This window comes from Nannospalax galili, unplaced genomic scaffold (assembly GCF_000622305.1).
Source record: "Nannospalax galili isolate Female #2095 unplaced genomic scaffold, S.galili_v1.0 scaffold327, whole genome shotgun sequence".
Taxonomy (NCBI): Eukaryota; Metazoa; Chordata; class Mammalia; order Rodentia; family Spalacidae; genus Nannospalax; species Nannospalax galili.
The window spans coordinates 1361740-1384179 of NW_008356950.1; the positions used below are offsets into that span (position 1 = coordinate 1361740).

The 22440-nt window shown below is 41.6% G+C and overlaps 1 protein-coding gene across 1 annotated transcript in view; it reads left to right on the plus strand.

Moving 5' to 3' along the window:
- The window catches only part of Themis (thymocyte selection associated), a 249161-nt gene extending 226923 nt beyond the window's left edge, over positions 1-22238 (plus strand). The window contains exons 5-6 of the mRNA XM_008854756.2: positions 2384-2541; positions 22060-22238. Of these exons, the coding sequence (XP_008852978.1) occupies positions 2384-2515 (132 nt within the window). The 3' untranslated portion in view covers positions 2516-2541; positions 22060-22238. The remainder of the gene's footprint in view (positions 1-2383; positions 2542-22059) is intronic.
- The last annotated feature ends 202 nt before the right edge of the window (positions 22239-22440 follow it).

Below are 22440 nucleotides of genomic sequence, written 5' to 3' on the forward strand. Positions count from 1 at the left end.
AAAAAGGAAACGCTTGATTTATGAAATACTGATACGTTTATAAAATATCCAATTCAGCAGACATTTGCACCAGGTGTTTGTAATCATTGATCTATTCTGATCAAGTAGTTGATGTCTCCCCTTAGGACTCTATGACAACTATCTAAGATTAAGAATGTATAAAATTACTTGTTTGCAGTTTGGAGTATAGTATATCTTACATAATTGCCATGAACTGCTAGATTTTTCTCTCAATGATTTCATTTATTTATTTATCTTATTTTTGTGTGCATGGGGGGGTACACATACCACAGTGGACTTGTGGAGTTCACAGGACAGCCTGAGGGAGTCAGTTCTCTCCTTCCACTATGTCGAGTCTAAGGATCAATCTCAGGTCATCAGACTTGACAGCAAGCGTATTTACTCTCTGGGTCATCTTGTTGAATGTTCCATCAATGTTTTAATGTTATCGATTGAATTTGGTATAAAAATCATTACATTCAATTCCTTTCTTATTCTTGTTTATTGGTCAATAGTGAGAAACTATGGTTTAACATGATTTGATTTGACGTTAATACATTTTCCAAAGGTATGCATGTGATTCAAAATCAGGAAGCTACTTAGATGGTGGTTGAACCTTTGTCTTTCCCAAAGCTGTGTGATAATATTGACCTGCCAATACATTTAAAAATTTGTAAGTGATGAAATTATGTTTTTGTGTTGAGATCAAGCACCTACGGTGGGATATTTCCAGTTACTATTTATTCAAATTCTGATCTTCTGAGTTGTCCTTGGTAGCATCACTAGGTTCCTATCTTTTGATTTTAAAAAAGGAATTTGGGAATCATCTATGAATAGCTGACCACACTTTTAATTCTCTGGGTAAATAATTTGAGCCATTGTATTTAGACTATTAGAGTCTCAGACTGTGTCATGTTTATATTTGCATTATACCACAGGGTTTGGATTTATAGTTCAGTGCTTGTTGACTATAACTCTTACCACAGTTATATTATACACCAATACTTGGTATATCTCAAGCATTATAGACTTGGGTATCTGTCTCTTGCCTCAGTTTGGACAATGTGGTAATAACCTAAGCACCAGTTCATGCTCAACCTTCAGCAAGTTGGTCAGTATACATTCTCCTTGATTCATAGAAGCAAGGGCCTGAGCAAAATCAATAGTGTGAGCATCTACAAAGCTTCCATTTGTGTCAATGTTCTGTTGTTTCAGAAGAAGTCATGCAGACAAGGCAAAAGTCAAAGCAGGGTGGCATTGTGAAGTTCCCCTTAAAAGATGTTGCTATAGAGGGGAGATGTGCAGCTATCAGAGCCATAAGTTCTCTGTGCTAAAAGACAGAACTAAGCATTCACAGAATGGCAACAAGATCGCTGTACTGATGATCAGGCGTTAATGGCCCTGAGCCTTAGCACTGTTTGTTTTGTTCATGTGGATAAATTTGGTCATCACACTGGATTCTCATTTCCTTATTTATAATGCTCAAGTTTGATAAACTTTTCATTGTATAAAATCAAATTTTAGTGTGTTAAATTCTTAACATAATCTGGAGGAGGAACTTTAGAGAAAAGTTGTTCATCATCACTCTTCAGTGACTCAAACTGGCTAATGTAAATAACCAGAATTCATTGGCAAATTTTGACTATGAATTTACTAATATCTTATAATCACATTCAAACTAATAAACTTCTAATCTGGATTTGAGTATGACATTTAATCTTGCCTTAAATCTTGAGTTTGGGATCATATCTGGTGATTTGTTTGAAGAATGTAATGTATCAGTATAATGTCAAACACTATGACACCTCATATGTGAGATGAGTTAGAGGGACCTGGTGCTGTGCCTTAATAATTCATTGTGAAGATGAATGATTAGTCTCAAATTAGCCAGAGAAGCTTTGTCAAATTTACAAAATGTTAATTAAAATGTGCGTGAATTTGGACTATCTATTGTGATTTCTTTTATATAAAGAATACAAATACTATGAAATTGATATCTGGTCTTCATCAAACAATATGCATTTATGTGATTTATGACAAAATGCTGACTGACTGAGCTATGAGAATAAAAAACGGTTAAGAGTGTTATAAATACAAAATATTTTTTAAACTTTGTAAGGAAAAATATATACAAATAGTCTTTGAATATGAGTTTCTTGTCTAAAACAATTGTTTATTCTAGTTAATTGGATACCTTAAAACATCTACACTTAGATTACTAAAATATATTGAATACCACATGATTTATAACTTCTTTTGGCATATAGAATGTTCTCTTTCAGACATGCAGAAATGACTTGCCATATGATAAATGTTTATCCTTGTCATGTCTCTGGGAGGCATTTATTTAGGGCTAATAATTTACTTGGGCATGTCATTTCAGAGTCACCATGTAAACATATCCAAGAAATTTCACCCAAATCAAGCTGGCCTGGATTCAAGATTACCAGTTGGTTTTCAGAATGACTTGGCTGATGTGGAGACACAGAAGAACAAGCGTAGGCCACTGCAATAACAGGCACCAATGTGACTATGGGTCAGGTAAGCACATGACAGTGTTTCAACTACCTACCTGACAAGGACACAATGCACCATTTCTTGCCCTTATTTGGTTTGGAGCACACAACTGAGCCAAAGTGACTATCCTATCTTTCACAATAATGATAGTTATTATCTGTGATTAGATTTACTTTCCTCATTTATGGTATTTGTGGCAAAGAAAGATACTCTTTTTAAGACTACCTTATTAGTATAATGATAATATTTTTATGTGTGTGGTGTATGTATGTGTTCATGTGGGTGCATGTGCACATATGTGTGCATGTGTGTACAGGTGAGAGGTCAATGTCAGGTATCTTCTTTGATTGCTCTCCACCTTGTTTTATGAGATAGCATCATTCACTGAACCTGGAGCTCATGAATTTTGCTAGGCTAACTGGCCAAAGAGCTTTCAGGATCTTCCTGTCTCTGCCCTATCCAGTGCTGTGGTCACACACCCATGTCACTGCTCCTGGCTTTTTGTAGGTACTGGAGATCTGAACTAGGTCCCTTATGCTTTCACAGAAGGCACTTACTGACTGAGCCATCTCCCTAGCTACAATAATAATACTTTGATATTTTTATTAGAATAAGCAAGAAAGATTTATACATTGAAAAGAGGATAAACGAATTGAATTTTATTTTCAATTTAAAAATGATCAGCTAAGTAGTCAAATGCAGATTTGAATTATGAGAGTTTAGTATATAGAGATGATGGTCTGATGTTTCTCATCTCTCCTGAGGACAAAACAAGAGCAAATGGACTTGCAGAGTTGCTGATAGCATTCAATTATGCTACCGAGACTAACGTCCATATGGTGGGAATCTGGCATGCATTAGCAAGGGAAATAAGAATTTTCTTTTTTGGCAATATTTTAGATACACCAAACCGGCTCAATTCCTATTACACATATCTTTGAAACTTCATATTTAGTTTCTAGGAAAACTGAAACTATTCTTAAGCATATGTTTTTTTTCCCTTCCCCCTCCTTATTTGGCTTTGTAGCTAGTGCACTTCTTTCTCCAAGGACATATAAAAGTCAAAAAACCCGATCTAAAGTCTCTGAAGTGTTTCTGCTCCAAACCCTGTCTATACAATCTGGATTCTTTCATGTAGTTAGCTTACTGGCTTCTGAAACTCCTATAAAAATATCCCATAGAGCTTTTCTTATTACCTTTTCATTGACTCTCTCCGAGTGATAAAAATGAAATTCTGTAGAGGGCTTTGAAAACCATGAATATTGCAATTCCTCCACATTTCAAATACTAATCAAGTGTGACTATAAAAGAAACAACCACTGCAGTGAAAATTGCAGCAGCATGTTGAAACTCAAGCTATTATTAATTCATTGGAAACTATTTTTCTTTAAGATTATGGATCCTACAAAGTACCAGATAACACAATTCTCGAGATCAAAGTTTTTGTTTCAATCACAGGGAAACTTGTTATCTAATCTTCCCAGTGTGTGCATCTCTGGGATAGCACAGCGGCTGTCCCAGTTGTGCCCTGAGTGAATAATGCAGGCTGTTTTATAGGGTAGACCCTGGTCTCACATACTGCCTGCAAATGATGACTTTAAGGCCAAGCAAGATCTTGGATTAAAGTAATAGGTCTAAGTAAGTGAGCTTCCTAACTTCTGATAAGAAAGTGAATCAAGGTGCTAGAAGGATGGCTTAGTGGTTACGTGCTCTGGCTGCTCTTGGAGAAGATCTGGGTTTGGTTCCCAGCATCCACATGGCAGCTAATAACCATCTGTAAATCCAGATCCAGGGGATCTGATGCCCTCTTCTAGCCTCCGTTGGCATTGTATAACATGGGTGCACTTTCATACATGTAGAAAAAACACTCATACAAATAAAATAAAAATAAATAATAAGAGGGTAAAGTGAGATCTCATTTCTTAGGTTACTTTCAGCATGTGCTTACTTAAAAATTATCCAGTATGTGTATCTGCAAAGTATTTTTAAATTTTCCTTTCCATCTTCAAAGACAATAAAGTAAGAAATTTTTTTATTATGAATTATCACTGTGGAACAGTTTTATACATAAAATTAAAAAGGAAAATAGAGCACAAATAAAATTTCTCAAACTTTGGGTTTATCTTGTAAAGACAATTTATGTGGCTTCATTTTCCAAAGACCCTGACTAATTGTACTCCCACTTACCATGCTTGGTGTGGGTTGCTATTCTTTGAACATGCAGCAGGCTTCTTTGAGTTCAAGAGGAATCGATGAGACCCTTTCTAAGTTGCACCCCCTCCCCATCTTCTTTCTTTTGACAGGCCTTGCTCTGTGGCTGGCTTTGAACTCATGATCTTCTTGTTGCATCCCTCCAAATTCTATAACTATGAGCCTATATCACCATGGTGGCTTTCTCTTTTTTTCAAATGCACAGACATTTTCTAATCACTTTCTAAATTCTGTTTTGGTGAAAGCAGCAGTTGTAGATATTTCTGAGCATACTCCAGACCCAAACTAAAAATCAAAAACTTACAAAACCTCATTAAGACAGAGGTGCTGTTTTTCTGGTCTTGTTTCTTCAGGATATTCAGATCTATTCTATCAGTTACAAGAGGTGGAACTCTTCAGATATATATCTAATGATATTGTTCAGGAAATTCTTTAGCTAGAAAGTCAGTGTAAATGATCAGAAAAATTTCTGTAAGTGGCTGAACAAAAGCTATGAAACTCTGTTGCAGGCAGGGTGGAAGAAACTGACTCCGAACACTTGTCAGCAACAATTTCCCTCTAAGAAGCTGATGAAAATGCTTTACTCGATTTCACAGATGCCCTTCTGTGGGTTCTTAATTTACTCCTATAGCTTGGTGATTCTCACATCATATTTTAGGAACATTATCATTAACCCTCCATGTTGTTCAGTCCGTAAATAACTAGGAGTGCAGTTCTCTGAAAGTGCAATGAAAAAGTGGTATGAGGGCAGAGTTCAGACCTCTGTAGTCTTAGCGGAGACTGCTGGCCTTAAAAATTGGCTGCTCTACTTGCTAACAGTGGACCATGAAAAATTTGTTACTGTCTGCCTGTAGTTGTCAAATTGGGTTCATAAGCATGCTACACTATAGTCTATTTTGAAGATCATGTTAGATCAAACAGGTGAAAGTTAGTTTAGCACATGAGAAACTCCAATTAAGCTAGTGCTATAATTAACTACTGACTCTGAATTGATTGCTGGGAAAACGTATTTTCCAACAACATCTCTAAAAAGTTCTGATGTTCTGGCTCCTGTAGTCACTGAGTCTCGGTGTGATTTTTTTTTTTTCTTTTGAGAATTGTACCCTTGGGATTTTCATGGCTATGGACACTGGAGTGGAGATGCCCTCCTTGACTCTGCTACTAGCTCCTGAATCTGAGACAAACTGATTATAGAGATACCTGATGACCTGATTCCAGCTGTGGTACTCTCTCCTCTTCCACCTCTGTAGCAGCGATAGCACATGAAGAGCTAGGTGCTTGATAGCATATGAAGAGCTCAGTGCTCCACTGTTTAATCAGCTCAAGAGCTATTTTAAGTAGGTGACATATGTTAAGTGGAAATGTTTGCATTGAACAGTTTGTTGAACATCCAGTTCCCTGAGTTGATTTGCACATGGAAAGTTGATTGGGAAGTGCTGTCAGGAAAAAACACCTTCAGCAAAGTAACAGAAGCAGGTTTAGGCAGAGGGAGGAGATGAGTCATGATACAGTCATAACAAACATTTCAGGCACTCTTTCAGGCAGCTCTGCAGTGGGCAAGGCACTTGGAAGGTGACTTGAATTGGGGCAGTCCTTTATACCCCCCACATCCATCAATCATTGGATGCAGCTGTCCCCGAAAAGGGCTGTGACTGTGGATAAGGTGACTTCTTTCAGCCCAGGGCAAAGTCATTTGGGATAAGAGGATTAATATTTAGTTGCGAGGAGGATCTTGTTATTATGTGGGTCACTCATTAATTGCTTCTGGTGATTTGCCTGGCTGCACAGGGGCCAATTTTCCCTTTCTTCCTTATGTGTCCCTCTGGAAGCTGAAATCTTTGCCAGAAAGTATAACTTTTAAACATACCTACTTGTTTCTGCCCTACATAAATGTTCTCTATTGAGCAAATTTTATAGTCTCCTGATTTGGATTCTCTAATCCAATTTCCTTTCTTTTGACTCTTTAGCCCTGTTCTTTGAATTAGCCTTTGTCTTCAGACTAAGTCTGCCATCACTTGCCCTTCATAGATTAGACTAGTGAACCAGTGATAGAAGCACTGAGTCAGAAAACAAAACACGGGTATTTTAATTTCTACACTCAGCCCTGCCCAATCTAAATGTGTAGTTTTTGCACAAGCCATTTCATTTCCAAACCAACCTAGGAGGTACTCTTCATGCCCGTCAATTTTGAGTGATTTTGATTCAGTGTCCTGTACTAATATAACAGAGCATGGAGGTAGTTGTCCCCAAAGTGTTTTATATCTGAATAAGAGTCTTGTTTAGGTGATTCTTTGGATCCAGGATCTTACTTGCTTTGATAGATTGAACACCTGAGAGGAAAGATGGTCTACGGGAAAGTTCTCCTTAAGGCTAAAGAAGGAAAATAAAGAATGGATAAGAAGGAATTTAAGACGTCTTTGTATTGAGTTTAGTCTGATCTAAATGTCTATTCTCAATCAGACTTTACTTTTAGGATAGGAAATGGAGCATATGTGACTTCTCTGGAAAGACTATTGTGAAGACTGGGTGAGGTGGGGGGTTCTATATTTAAGACCTTGATTGAATACCTGGTTATATTCTATTTGGAGAGGATAGTTCAGGTATTGTTATCATGAAAAGTTTTTGTTGTTTCTCAATTTTAATAAAAGAGCAGCTCAATCATTTAGTGCTTTCCTATAGTGTTCCAAGTTCATAGTTTTTAATCCCAAAACAGGAAAACATGGAATTTAAAAATATTGGATAATTTGAAATTGACAACCAACATCTGATTTCTCTTATTGATGGACCATATGCTAGTTATGCTCTTATTTTTGTGTGTTTTACTAAAATCTTGTGCATATCATGGATACAGGGTGGTATTTCAATATATGTGCATGTATATTGATCATATCAGAATAACTAACTTATCCTTGTACTTATTATCTTTTCTTTGTTTGACATGAACTATTATAATAGATTACAGTTTCATCTTTATCTTGATATTAATCCAAAGTTCTCATAATACAAACAAAGTCATGATATTAGTAGAATTCCTGTTACATTTCTGGGTGATCTATCACTTTGGAAATACTGACATTCTAACATACAATATTATAAGATTGTTCTTCTTCTAGTAACCCTCTCTTCAGGTCTGGATGTTTAAGAATGCCGTAAAAGGAAAAGCACAGTTATTCTAGCCTTTGAAAAATTCTGAAACATCATTTCCTATTAGACAGTTGTATGAGCTCTAACAAGCTTGCCCCTCTTTTTCCCTGAAGATTAATTTATTTCCTGCAGTTCTTGTTCTTTGTAGAGACTCTCACTTGTCAGTCTTCACCAATGGGAGTTCCCATCAGCAGACTGTTAATTATAAAGGCACCCGATACTGCATAGCAAGGAAATAACAATTCTCTGGATAAAGCAACCCCTTTCTTTCCCTTCATTTCCTTCATCCATGGCTTCACATGACCATTAACTACTGGCAAAATATTCTCCAAGGTAGTGGGATATTGTGGAAAGTGAGTAGACTTTGTATCCAGATAGACCGAAGACTTGGCTCAAAGAATGTCATATCTTTGTGATTTTGTTTCTAAGAATTAAATTTGCATACAAATGTCTATAATCATATTAATGTTCTTGTGCACTAAGAAAACCAGTTATATGGCTTTTGAAATACAGATTTAGGGGCTCTATTTGCTAGAGAAGAATTAGTAATCTATGCCCTAGGGGTGAGATCTCTCCTAATACCTATTTATGCATTGCCTAGGAACTAAAAATGTTTGTTTTCATTTCTAAGTGGTTAAAATCCAATGTCAAGATAGTATTTTCAAACACTGGAAAAATAATGTGGAAATTAAAATTAAATACCTACAAATAAAATTGTATTAGGACAAAGCCACATTCGTTCCTTTACATGTAGTCTCTGACTGCTTCAGTGCCATATGGGCAAAGTAGAGTAATTGTGACAGATATTCACTCTCCGGCACTTTAGAGAAAATGTTTCTAATCTGTACTCTGGAAGGCTCAGAGATTCTTTGTTAGAACTCTAATCTCTTTAAACTTGTTTCCCGATGATTCTGATCAGGGAGTTTCTACAGACCACACTTTGAAATGCTTACACAGAGGAAATGTATTCTCACTTGTACTCATCCCATTCACTTCCTCAAGCAGATTTTCTTAACTCTATCTTCAGTCTCTAGAACACGATTATTTTTCTTGCATAACCACTGCTATCATCTTAGGTCTCATGTATCTCTTACTATCAACCACCATTTCAGCAGAACTTTTTTCCTTTTCAAAGTCTAAATATATAGTCCAGGCTGGTCTTGAACTCACAATCCTCCTGACTTTGCCTACTGAGTGTTGAGCTTACATACATGTACCATCACACCAATCACTTGAATGGGCTGACTGACCCATCTGCTTCTACCATTGTCCCATCGTGTCCATTGTCAACACAGCAGCCAGATGCAAGATGCTGAAACCTAAGTCACATCATGGGAGCCTTGCTAAAAACCCTGCAGTGGTATCTCCTCTTTTCCCCTTCTCTCTGTTCTAGCTCCTTTGAATTCCTGTTTTGCAAGGTCTCAAGAGAAACTCCGGCCTGAACACCAGCACTAAGTGGCATATTCTTCCCTCAGTGATCACTGTAGCATTCCCTGTTATCTCCTATAGGTCTGCTTTCAGCTTTAATTGGTGATCTCCTCCATAATCACCTTATCTGAAATTTAACCTCTTATCTGGAACTATCTGTTCCTTCCATACCACCTGACATAGCTTATACTTTCCTTTCCTTAGTTTGATTATTGGTTGCCTAAACCACAGATGGGCACCATGATTACAGGGATTAAAATAAAAACCAAAATAACAACAAACAGAACTGGGCATGGTAATTTACAACCTTAATCCCACCTCTCCTGAGGCAGAGGCAGGCAGATCTCTGTGCGATCAAGGCTGACCTGGTCTCCATAGCTAGCTCCAGGCTAGCTGGGACTACATGGAGACCCTATCTCAAAAAGACAACTAGTTTGCTCTAATTTATATACTAAGAACCACTTGGTCTGTAACAGGTTTTCAAAAAATATTTCTTGAATAAAGAAATGAACTCCAGATTCCTATTCTGTACTTTACAGAATTCCTATTCATTACTTTACAGATAATGTATGGCATCTCAAATATTTTCTGTATGTAAAAATGTCACCAGGAACACCACCATAAGCCTTATCTCTGAAAAACAGTGGAATACCCACTTACCACAAGTGAGAGAAAAGCAGCAAGTGTTGACCTGTATCACTTTTATACTTGGTCTCAGCCAATAATTTAATTATAAAAGATGCCAAAGAAAGAAAAATAAATTATTGGTCCATATATGAAAATACGGGTGAAAATCCAGTTGGAAATGCTCTGAGATTCCAAATGAAATGCTCAGTAGAGACTGTGGCCACCTGCGAGTTTTTCATGAAGGAGGATAGTATGCTGAGGGATTGGCTATTCAGCCTTGGACTTAGCAACTTTGAGAGTTTGACTCTCAAAGTTCTTAGTAGGATGAACAACACTGATTTAAATTAATGTTTTTAGAATTATGAGTTTTATAAGAGAATGCAAATCAGTGTTTGATATATTTTAACTTGATATCTGCACAATATTATTGGGTCCAAGAATTGGGAATAACTGGAGACGGACCAAGGAAAATTTGAAAGAATTTATTTAAACAGTCAAAAATTATATTCTAGCTAGCTGGGGCTACGACTCCCTTGCCAATTGCAGAGTCTAGCCCCGAGTTGTAGTTAACAAGCATTTTTATAGCGCAAAACCACAAAACCATGATCTTTATTCTCGCTGGTTAGTTCCCATGCCCAGACCACGGGTTAGCATCTCATTGGCTAAATTCCTGTGGGTTATTGTGTGGCAAGGACTCTGATTGCTATTTTTCTGGCTAGATGTTTCATCCGGGGTTTTCTAATCTTAAAACCAGTTTCCAGTAAATGGTAACTGAGTTTTTCCAGGAAACAGAAAGTTAAAGTTTCTGGGAAACTAAAACTTACTGGGGTGGACATTTCAAAATGGAGGACGTTCAAAATGGAATCTATCTGGTTCCATTTCCCCCTTGAGTTGTGCCCAGGGTTAAATCTTTAATCCATAGTAAGCAAGCATCTGCACAGAAGCTAAGTATGCAGCAGTTAGCAAACAGTCATTGGAGGCAATGGGTCCTCTTAAGTAACCTGATCGTATTGGGTGCAGAGGACCATTAGTTGGACAGTCTGCAGATGAGTCTTTACAAATCTAAGGAGAGCATTTATAAGGCAAGGACCACGTGTAAGAGCTATTACTAGGAGAAGTAGGGGTCTGGCCAGGGCTGTAGTAAGAGTAATTAACCAGGGGGGCCAAGAGAACAGTGATTTGAACCAGTTTTGTTGTTGGAGTCTGTCTCTTTCCCCCTCCTGGAGTCTCTTGTGTAGGGCCTCTAGAGATTCCCTAATCACCCCTGAGTGGTTGACATAAAAACAACATTGCTCTTCCAGGGCGGAGCACAAACCACCTCTCTCCAGAAAGAGTAGGTCTAGGCCTCTCCAGTTCTGTAGGGCTACCTTAGCCATGGAGGAAAGGGACTCCTCTAGGTGCTAGACTGACTCCTCTAGGGCCTGAAGGTCCATGTCTATGGCAACTCAAAGAGCCTGGTAGTTCTGGTCCTGTAGAATTAGGGCAGATGTTCCCACCCCAGTGGCAGTGGTGACCCAATTCCCAGTAGGGTGGAGAGCACTACTGCTGTAGTTCCTATGGCTCTCTGGGGTCACAAAAGGGAGGTGGAGTGGACTTCCATCTCTATATCAGACTTATAATAGAGATGAGGGACCAGCTGTACCAAGACACTGGAATGGAAACGTGGTGATCCCAGAAGAACAGGCCCACCAGGTGGAATTATGGGGGGACACATAGGGAACAGATTCACTTGGAGGAAGTTGGGTGGTTGAGTTACAGAGATGCTGATATGAAGGGGGGACTGACCCCCCCCCTTGAGGTATGATGAAAAGTCCTTGCCGGGTTCCTAGGGTGAGGGTGAAGGTTCATCTCCCATCAGGAGGGCCCATCCTGCAGGTGGAAGCATCAGTGGTCAGAGAATAACTTCCTAGGACAGCTATGCCTTCATAGTATGGGGGCCCGGCATCCAGGCAGAGTCAACAACTTTTAGTAAGGTTAGCATTGGTATTATTAAGAAATAGGAAGGCTGCATCTACAAGCGCTAACGGACCCAATGCTGTCGGTAGGGAAGTTGAAGTAGGAAATAAGTGATTAATTAGATTTGGAGTGGTGAAGGCTCTTTCAATAGACTGAGACCTACTAGGGGTGGGGGCCTGGATGGCAATGGTCTGGTGAGCTGGCAACACTGGCTTGGGGTTAGGAGTCAGCAGCACAGGCTTGGGGCCAGGAGCTGGCTGTCTGGGCCTAGGGCCTAAGGGGGCTGCCGGCATCTGTGTAACTGAAAGGCATAGAGTAAACAGGATCCCGGGAGAGCCTGACACATAGAGCTGCATTCCCCATGTGTGTCCCTGATACCACGGAGGCAGGGTGTCAGGATGCCTGACCTGTGGAGTGAATTTCAAGATAACTGGTTTGCATTTGTTGGAGCATGGTTCCTGGAATGTGGTCCCAACTGGCAACCAGCCTGAGGAACGACTCCCAGGTACCCTAGTGACCGTAATAAGGTCGTCCCCAACAGGGGCTTTCCAGTTAGTATCACCCATGAAACACATGACCAAGATTGGCAGAAGAAGTGATCTGGTCTTCCACAGCCCGGCTGTCACCTTGAAGCAGAGTCCCCAGGACAAACATACCATTGTTTCGTTTGGAGCTCATTCTGGGTGGCTGACCAGTTACATCTGTAGGGGGAATTGCCAGGGTGGTATATCTTGGTCTCAAACCACCTGGGGGGTGGGTAATGCAGCTCCCCAGGCTCCATCCAGGAGATCGCAGAGTTCAAAGGTCAAGTTAGGGTACCAGGTGCGGGGAGGGGAGGTGGGGTGGGGCAGCTGAGAGGCCATCTTCACCCTAGCCCTGGTAACAGTGTTGGTGAGGACCTAGGTGAGGTTCTGAACGTTGTTGGGAGAGCCAGAACGTCCTGGGAGAGAAGTGGGAAAGGAAAAAGAGAAGTAGAGAAGAAAGAGAAGACTCAGGGACTAGCCGTGAGTCTCAACTTGAGAGGATTGCCTGGCATACGAGTGACTCTCCATCTTTTGTCTGGGTTGTCGGAGCAGCCATTGGGCATGGGCTTCAGGTGCGAGTGATGTACCCAAGTCTTAATACCATCAACCCTGACCGTGATGGGGGTAGTCAGGATCGCAGTGTGTGGGCCTTTCCTGTGGGGTCTGCGGGTCTCCTTGTGGTGCTCCTTGACCCAGACAAGGTCTCCTGGTTTGAACCTATGTGACTGGACCAGAGGCCGTTCATACATGTGTCTCAACAGAAGGAAGATATTGTCCTGGCTGTCTACAACACCTGGATGGACTTTAGAAACTTAAATTCAAATAAGTCAGTTAACACATCAGATGGCAGCTTAGGGAGTAGGGGTGGTGGTCTGCCATACATAATTTCATAGGGAGTTAAACCATAAGTGTATGGGGTGTTCCTAACCCAGTATAGGGAGAAAGGCAGGAGGCCCGTCTAGTCATCGCCAGTTTCCAGGGTTAATTTGGTTAAGGTCTCCTTGAGAGTCTGATTCATCCTTTCTACTAGACCTGAACTCTGGGGGTGGTAGGCACAATGTAACTTCCAATCAGTCCCCAATGTTTTTAGTAAGCCCTGTGTTACCTTAGATATGAATGCAGGTCCATTGTCCGAGCCTATGACAGAAGGTAGACCAAACCTGGGAATGAACTCATCCATTATCTTCTTGATTACTGTCGAGGTAGTTTCTCCTCTAGTGGGGAAGGCTTCCATCCAGCCAGAAAAGGTATCTATAAATACTAGGAGATACCTATAACCATACCTACTTCAGTAAAGTCCACTTCCCAGTGGACTCCAGGTGCAGTTCCTCTTTCTCTCTTGTCAGGCAGGGTATTCACACTGTGGGGATTTGCAGCAGGCAAGGGAGATATTTGGTAATACAGTTCTCTATGAGTTGGTGCAGGTTAAAGATCTTGTAGGGAGTCAAGAGTTCCCTAAGTTTTCTCCATCCTAGGTGGGTGCCGTGGTGGAATTTTCATATCAGGGACTCAGCTAAGTCTTGGAGCAAAATGAGTCTCCTATCAGTGGTGTACCTCCATCCATTCTTGGTCTTGGTATGAGGCAGTGAGGCAAAGTTCTCATCATCCTTCAGTGAATAGATGGGCTTTTCCAGCAGGGTAGGGGCTGGCAAGGTGACTACAATTTTGGGACTCCCCAGAGCTGCTGTTCTGGCAGCTAGGTCTGCCCTTCTGTTGCCCTGGGCCTCTAGAGAATCCCCCTTCTGGTGCCCCAGGCAATGAATGATAGCGAGTTTCTGGGGGAGCCAGAGGCAGCAAGCAGGTCTAAAATTTCTTGTTTATTTTTGATGGTTTTTCCTTTTGCCGTTAGTAGAACCCTCTCTTGGTATATGGCTCCATGAACATGCGCCATAGTGAAAGCATAGCTACTGTCTGTATAAATGTTAACAGTTTTGTCTTTTCTGAGATGTAAGGCCTTGGTTAAGGCAATCAATTCAGCCTTTTGGGCTGAAGTCCCGGAAGGCAATGAAGCGGCCCACTTTGTTTTAGTCAAGGTGACTACTGCTGCCCCTGTGTATCTGATTCCCTCTAGCATGAAGCTGCTGCCATCAATGTAGAAGGTGGCATCTGAATCCTTCCATGGCACATCAGTTAGATCCAGTCTGATCCCATGTAACTGGGACAGGATCTCAGTGCAGTCATGGAGGATCTCTGGTGCCAGATCAGGCAGCAGGGTAGCTGGATTGAGTCAAGCAGTAGGGAGGAACCTTACGTGGAGGGGGCGTTAAGAAGCAGTTCCTGATAATGGGTCAGCCTAGTGTTCATCATCCATTGGTCTGGAGGGTTCTTAAGTACACCTTTGATAAAATGAGAGGTGGTTATAGTTAAGGGCTGGCCGAAAGTCAGCTTGTCTGCATCCTTAACCAGGAGGGCAGTCGCAGCAATAATGTGGAGGCAACTGGGCCATCCAGCTGCTACAGAGTCTAGTCTTTTTGACAGGTAAGCCACCGGCCTTTTCCAGTGTCCTAATTGCTGGGTCAAAACTCCTTTTGCAACACCTGATCTCTCATCTACATATAGTTGGTATGGCTTGTTGATATCAGGCAGGGCCAGAGCAGGGGCCTTCAACAAAGTTTCTTTAAGGATTCAGAAGGCTCAGTCATGTTCATCCGTTCATCAAAAGGCCTCTTCTGTTCCTCTAGTTGCCTCATATAAGGGTTTGGCCAACTCAACAAAGCCTGGGATCCAGAGTTTGCAAAACCCAGCCGATCCCCAAAACTCCCAGAGTTGCCTCCCGGACTTTGGAGGAGGGATGCTGAGAATAGTCTGTTTGAGGGCTGGAGACAGCCAGTGTTGGCCCTCCCTTAAAATATATCCCAGATAGGTCACTTGTGAGGTACAGAGCTGGGCCTTTTTAGCAGACACTTTATAACCAAGGTGATTCAGGGCTTGAAGCAAGTCCCTTGTGGCTCTCTCACAGAAAATCTCGTCCTGTGCTGTGACTAAAAGGTCATCTACATACTGGAGGAGGCACACTTCTGGGTGGGAGGCACAATACTCATGTAAGTCCTGGTGGAGGGCCTCGTCAAAGATGGTGGGAGAGTTCTTGAATCCTTGTGGTAACCGAGTCCAAGTGAGCTGGCCACTGAGCCCCTGGTCTGGATCATACCATTCAAAGGCAAAGAGAGGCTGGCTTCTAGACTCAAGGGCTAGGCTGAAGAAGGCATCCTTCAGGTCCAACACTGTATAGACCTTCAAGGAGGGGCTAAGAGAGCTCAAGAGGGTGTGTGGATTAGGTACTGTTGGATTAATGTCCTCAACCCTTCGGTTCACCTCTCTCAGGTCTTGGACTGGCTTATAGTCCTTAGTTCTGGCTTCTTAACGGGCAAGAGAGTATTGTTCCAGGGCAACTGACAGGGTACCAAGATGCCATGCTCTAGAAGATGGTTGATGTGGTTGGTGATCCCTGCCTTTGCCTCAGGGCTCATGGGATATTGTTTTATCTGGATGGGTTGTGTTCCCATTTTTAGAGTCACTACCACTGGGGGCCATTGTTTGACAAACCGTGGTGGGTTAGTCTCTGCCCATACCCCTGGTATTAGCTTTTGGAGTTTAGTCAGAACCGGGGATGGTTTGGAGGTGGGCAAGGGAGTGAAAATCCTGAATTCATCTTCCAAATTGAGAAATAGTACATAAGCTTCTGGTTTTGGGGTGACAACTACCTCCTTGCCAGCAAAATGTATCTGGGCTCGCATTTTGGTTAGGAGTTCTCTGCCCAGCAGTGGGTAAGGGCACTCAGGGACTACCATGAAGGAGTACAAGACTTTTTTGTTGCCCAAGTCCACAGTCTGTTTCGTGGTCCAAGTGTGCCGGGCCACCCCGGTAGCCCCTTGAACCCAGGTGCGCTTATTAGTTAATGCCCCCATAGGTCTCTTTAATATCGAATATTGAGCCCCTGTGTCTACCTGGAAGTCAACCTTCTGCCCCTCCACCTATAATTATCCAGGGCTCATGGTGGAGGGTCCTTGAGCCTGGTCACCCTCAGTCCTCAAGTCCAGCCAGCTCCAGGGCCTTTGGACCCTCCCTTCCCTTCTTTTGGGGGCATTCTCCTTTCCAATGGCCTAGTTCCTTGCAGTGTGCACATTGATCCTTCTTGGCGGGGGCGGGGGGGGCATGGCATTCCCCCATGGGGAGGTCTGGTTCCTTGTGCCTGGGCTTTTAGCCCTAGGCTAGGAGGTTTTCCTCTTTTGGCCAACAATACCTTGGCCAGCCCTCAGGTCTGTCTTTCCTCTGGCATTTCCCTATTGTTGTAAACCTTAGTGGCAACTGCAACTAGTTCAGGTAAATTTTTACCTTCAAACTCCTCAAGCTGTTGGAGTTTCTTCTTGATGTCCAGAGCCGCTTGAGTCACAAAGACCATATTGACTGCCATTTGGTTCTCGGGAGCCTCAGGATCCAGGGGAGTATACATTCTGTAGGCTTCCAGGGGATGCTCCAAGTACGTCCCTGGGGCCTCTTTCTTTTTCTGTATCACCTGACTTACTTTGGACAAATTTGTGGGTCACCTCACAGCGGCCAGAGAGCTCTCATTAGAATGTGGCAATAGACCTACAGGCAGGCACTCCTACCTTCAGTGATATTGTAGTTCCATCCAATGGTAGGTTGGGTGAGAGGGAAAGCTGCTGCTATAAGATCTTCCTTGTCTGTGGGGCACCCATCCCCAGGGACCAGCAGGCAGCTTTCCCTTCTGATCAGGTCTCTCTCCTCCGTGTTGAAGAGAATCTGTAGTCCCTGCTGGCAGTCATCCAATGTGGGCTGATGAGTAAAAAATACAGTGTCCACAAGGACCACAAGGGCTTGGGGTTTCTCCCTGAAGGAGGGGATTTGTAACTTCCAGTTATACAGATCGCTGGTAGAAAAGGGGAAGTAGGCCAAGGGGTTCTCTCCCTGTTCATGGCGGGGGGCGTCTACCTCCTTCAGGAGCAATGCCCTGACAACCTTATCTCCCCTTTTGAGTGGGCACGAAGCCGGCTGGGGCTGGGGATGGGCGGGGGAGCGGAGGGTGACAGGGACCTGGAGGAGTCAGAAGATGATGTAGCCCAATTCTTTGGCTGTTCTGATCTTGAAGAGGGGGAACGAGACCTACAGGGTGTCTGAGGATGGCCCCCTCGGTGCCCCCCATGTGGAGGAGGCACCATGTAGGGTGGGGGAAGAAAAACCTCCTCTGGCGGTGCTGAAGGAGGAAGGACCTGGGGCTGAGAGGGTCCCGTTTGATCTTTCTCCCTGATGGGGAGGAGGGTTGCAGTAGCCTTGGGATCTAACGGGGGCAGGAATGGGTGCGACCAGTCAGGGGGGTCTGTTACCAGATAGCACCAGCCCAAGATGTAAGGAATTTGGTCAGGGTGGCTGGGTGTACTGAAGACAACTCCGTGAACTCTAAAAATAAGAGTCAAGTTAAAAGAACCTTCTGGGGGCCATTCCACATCAAAGGATGGCCATTTGAGAGAGCAGAGTGTCCGGAGGCAGCTGGGCGTGACTTGGATCCCGGACATGGTGGAGGCCACCTTCTGAAAGTCCGAGAAGTGGCCCAGGACCAAGTCAGGGGACTGGAGGGCAGCTGTTGCCCCATCCTGGAGGAAAAAATAGGCTGAGTGAGAAAGAGATGAAGACAAAGAGAACTAGCGAGGCGAACAGAAAGCGAAAGCACCAACAACAGTCAGTCAGGGTCTGGGAAGGGCAGATCTGAGGGGAGGGAAGTACCAATGCAGCGTGTAGAGTCAGCCGAATAAACAACTGCTCCTTTCCTGACCCAAAGAGGTTAGGTAGAACCTGTCTTCTGCCTGAGGATGAGATAGGGCGTCCCCTAGTCTCCTCCAGCTCGGGCATCAATAGCGCATCTGCCTGATCCCTGTTGAGCCCCAGTCGTTTGTCCAGACACCAGAAAAACTCAAAACCAGAATATGACTTACCAAGGCTGGTTTCAAGGGGTGTGCACCTTTTTGGGTGTCTGTCCCAATTTTTCTGATCCCAGACGAGACCCCAAAATGTTGGGTCCAGGAATTAGGAATAATTGGAGACAGACCAAGGAAAAATTGAAAGAATTTACTTAAACAGTCAAAAATTATATTCCAGATAGCTGGGGCTATGACTTCCATGCCAATTGCAGAGTCTAGCCCCGAGTTGCAGTTAACAAGCATTTTTATAGGGCAAAACCCACAAAACCATGATCTTTATTCTCATTGGTTAGTGCCCATGTCCAGACCACAATTTGCATCTCATTGGCTAAATTCCTATGGGTTAATCTGTGGCAAGGACTCCGATTGCTATCTTTCTGGCCAGATGTTTTCATCCAAGGTTTGCTAATCTTAATGACCAGTTTCCAGTATATGATAACTGAGTTTTTCCAGGAAACAGAGACTTAAAGTTTCTGGGAAACTGAAACTTACTGGGGTTGACATTTCAAAATAGAGGACATTCAAAATGGAGTCTATCTGGTTCCTTCAATATGAGGAATGGAAAGTTCCCTTCATGTTAATCTTTTTATTTAAATAATTTACTTATTTGATTTTATGGCTACTTTTTTGTGGATAGAACAGAAAGTTCTTTTTAGAGAAATATATTCCTTATATTGAAGTTCACTTGCTTAGTTTATATTTTTTAGAAAGGAAAATGAAGTAGGAACCTGGTGAGATGGGTCAGCAGTTAAGAGCACTGGCGCTTGCAGAGGACCTGGGTTCAGTTCCCAGTACCCATGTGGCAGCTAATAACAGTCCATAATCCAGTTCTTGGGTCTCTGATGTCCTCTTCTGCCCTCCATGGGTTTGCATGCACACAGTGTACTTACATGTATACAGTCAAAATACTCATACACATAAAAAAAATTAAAAATAATAAAAAATATAATTCTGTCTTTTTAAATTATTTATTTAGTTATTTATTATTTATAGTTTAGGTGTATAAGTATTATACCTACATGTATATAAGTGCACCTATGTTGTACAGTGCTCCCAGAAGACAGAAGAAGGTGTTAGATCCCCTGGAACTGCAGTTATGGATGGTTGTTAGCCACCATGAGGGTGCTGGGATTCAAATCCAGGCCCTCTGAAAGAACAGCCAGGACAGTGCTCTTAACCACTAAGCCATCTCTCTAGCCCCTACTTTATGTCTTTTTATGAGTGAGATTTATCTTAATCCCAAAGAAGTTCCTCTATATAACTTGGAATTTCTCTGCTAATTTCACCATCTAAATAATTGGCTCAGTGACTGTTGAATTCAATGTAAGTTGTATTACCTCCATGTTAAATTTGTGACATTTCTACAGGAATGGTTAAAAAAATGCCAAAAAGTAAGGGGTTTATATCAATTTGCATTTTAAAACTTAAGTATTTATTAGAAAAAAAGTTTCTGCTTGCTTTGAGAGTTCTTACAAGTAGTGTGATAGGAACAGATTCCCTATTCAATGAGAACGGAGCTCCGCCCACTCGAATTGGCCACCAGAGGATGGGTTTACAGGGGCAAGGCTGGATGAGATCAAGCAGTCTGAAATGACTTAGAAAGTCCCTTCTAAAATAAATGTGACTTACATCCATTATTTCATTTTGAGATAATATAACTATTCTAATTCCCTCACTTTTCCCATTTCTGCTTTACTATGTACTATGTTAAATCAGTTTATTGACAAGGGAGAATGAGACTAATAACTGTCAAACTGACAGATGGAGCTTTCCATCTACAGGCTTGTAATAGTTTTATGTGAAGACAGGGCGATAATAGCAGGTAATATTTCTGTAGCACTTTATGTTTTAGGAAGCACTTGCAGATCCATTATTTCATTTGATATTTTCTCAACTCTATACCTCAGAATTATTATTATCAAAACTCATCCACTAGTAAGGAAATGGAATCTAAAGGATTCTCAAGACACGTAGCCAGTGAGTGGCCTACTCAGGCCTCAGGCCTGGGTCTCAGACTCTATCCTTACCCCAATATATTTATTTCATTTTCTCTTATCTACCTGAGCAAGAAAAGAAACACTACAAGGGAAAAATATTTTTGTTATCCATTTTTGCAGATAATGTTGCAAAGATAGTAAGTGATGGAAGAGGGAATTAAATCTGGGCATACTGCCTAAAAATTGTGGGTTTAAAAAGCATCTATACTGCTTGTTCTGCAGTGAGGAGTTGAGCTGCTGCTTTTGATATAAGAAAGGTGTAAAAATCTAAAGAATGCAGTTGGGGACTGTAGTGGATGAAGAAGGGAGGAAATGAGATCCAAGAGAACATGAGACCTCAGCTACCTTCCACATCAGGACACTGACTATCTATAAGCCCAATTCACCACTGAGATGTTGACAAAAAAATTAACCAATAAGAGAATTAGTATGATGTGTAGAGAAACTGTTTTCTGTCCTACTTTGAAATAATTTTCCTTCTTTCCCAATTAGCCTGAGCTCCTTAGAAGTCAGAAAACTGTAAATTTTGTCTTTGTATTTCAAGCATATTATAAAATTTGATAACATTGATGGGGCAATTTTAGACTTTTGCTATTGCTTCATTTGATCTCTGTGAAAATCTTATATAATCAGCGTTGTTATAGCTTGCTCTCTCCTGTTTGTAAAGATGAGGAAATAACTCCCATAAGACTAGGTACCTTGACATTTTTCAGCTAGTGATGACAAAAAAGAAAAGGTTTTAAGGATGAAAAGAGACAGGAAGGAGAAGAAAAATAAGGAAGGAGAAGGAAAAAGAAAGGAAGGGAAAGAGAGAGAATAGAAGAGAAGGAGAAAGGAAGGAAGGGAGGAGGAAGAGAAATCAGTTAGAGGCTGATGAGCCCTCAGGAGCAAATGCCACACCAAAGCCCTGTCCAGAGCTCTCTACTAGACCTCCACAATTCAGGTACGAGAGCCCGCAGAGACTTCAGGGTTTTGGTACCTCTTAATCATTTTCATGCAGCGCTCGCTATCTGCTTTCTTAGCTAACTATCCTATCCCATCATACTTGCCAAGGTCACAGTGGAAAGGAATGAAATATTGTGTCTTAGAACAAACAGCCCTCCTCTCTGATTTTCTTTGGAGTTTGATAGGAAGTGGTATCAATGTTGGTTTGCTTATATGTTATCTGGGAACTTTAGGTAGTATAGCTGGTGCTTGAAATTTATTGCTTTTCCTTCAGTTTAGTGCTTGCACATATCCTTGTCTTCCTCTGCATTTCTTAGCACTGCACTAGTTTTGTGTTCTTGCCTGCAGGTTGAATACCACAGGCAAAGAATAAAGGATCTGGAATGCCATCTTTAGGTCACAGATGGCTTCAATCCCTCTCGAGCTGTGTGATTTGCTGGGCAGGCCACAACTTTACTGTGGCCTGTTTCCTGCCTTACATTATCTATAAAAGAGACTTATGAGGATAAACTAAGATGCATACAAAATCATTTTTTTAACTGGAAACACTTAGAAATATAAGGTCTTCTGACTAATAGAAATATTTATGTTGTTTCTGAAGAATTTATATATTTTCCTTGTGCTTTACTTTTCTGGCTCTTCTTTGTTCCTTATTATTTCTCAAAAGAACTGTGTGTGTGGATATCCTATAAACAGTATTTGGAAGCAGGCTGTTTCTCCCTGGTTGATACCAGTACCTACTTCTGATGAACTCTTCTTATGTTTTAATACTTATAGAAATCTTCAAAAGTGAAAAACATCAAAAATAACAACATGTGACAGAAGCGACATGGACAGTGAACTTAAATGTTGCAATGGAAAAGGAAGCTTGGCCTTCTAGCTGAAAACTTCTCTTCCCCAATGGACTCTAGCTGAATCTTGACTGGCCACTGCAAAGACAAAAACAAGCTTAAAAATTTAACACACAGAACTCAAAGAATGATCTATGATATGGAGCTTACATTGTCTGTTCTGTTGTCCTGTAATCTACATGTATTGCCTCATTGTTATTTAGGACATATTTATTTAATGTCTATTTTTTGTCTCTTATTTCTACTATCAACAATTAAGAATTGAAAATAATTTTATATTTCAATTTCTGAGAAAATTATTCTGAAA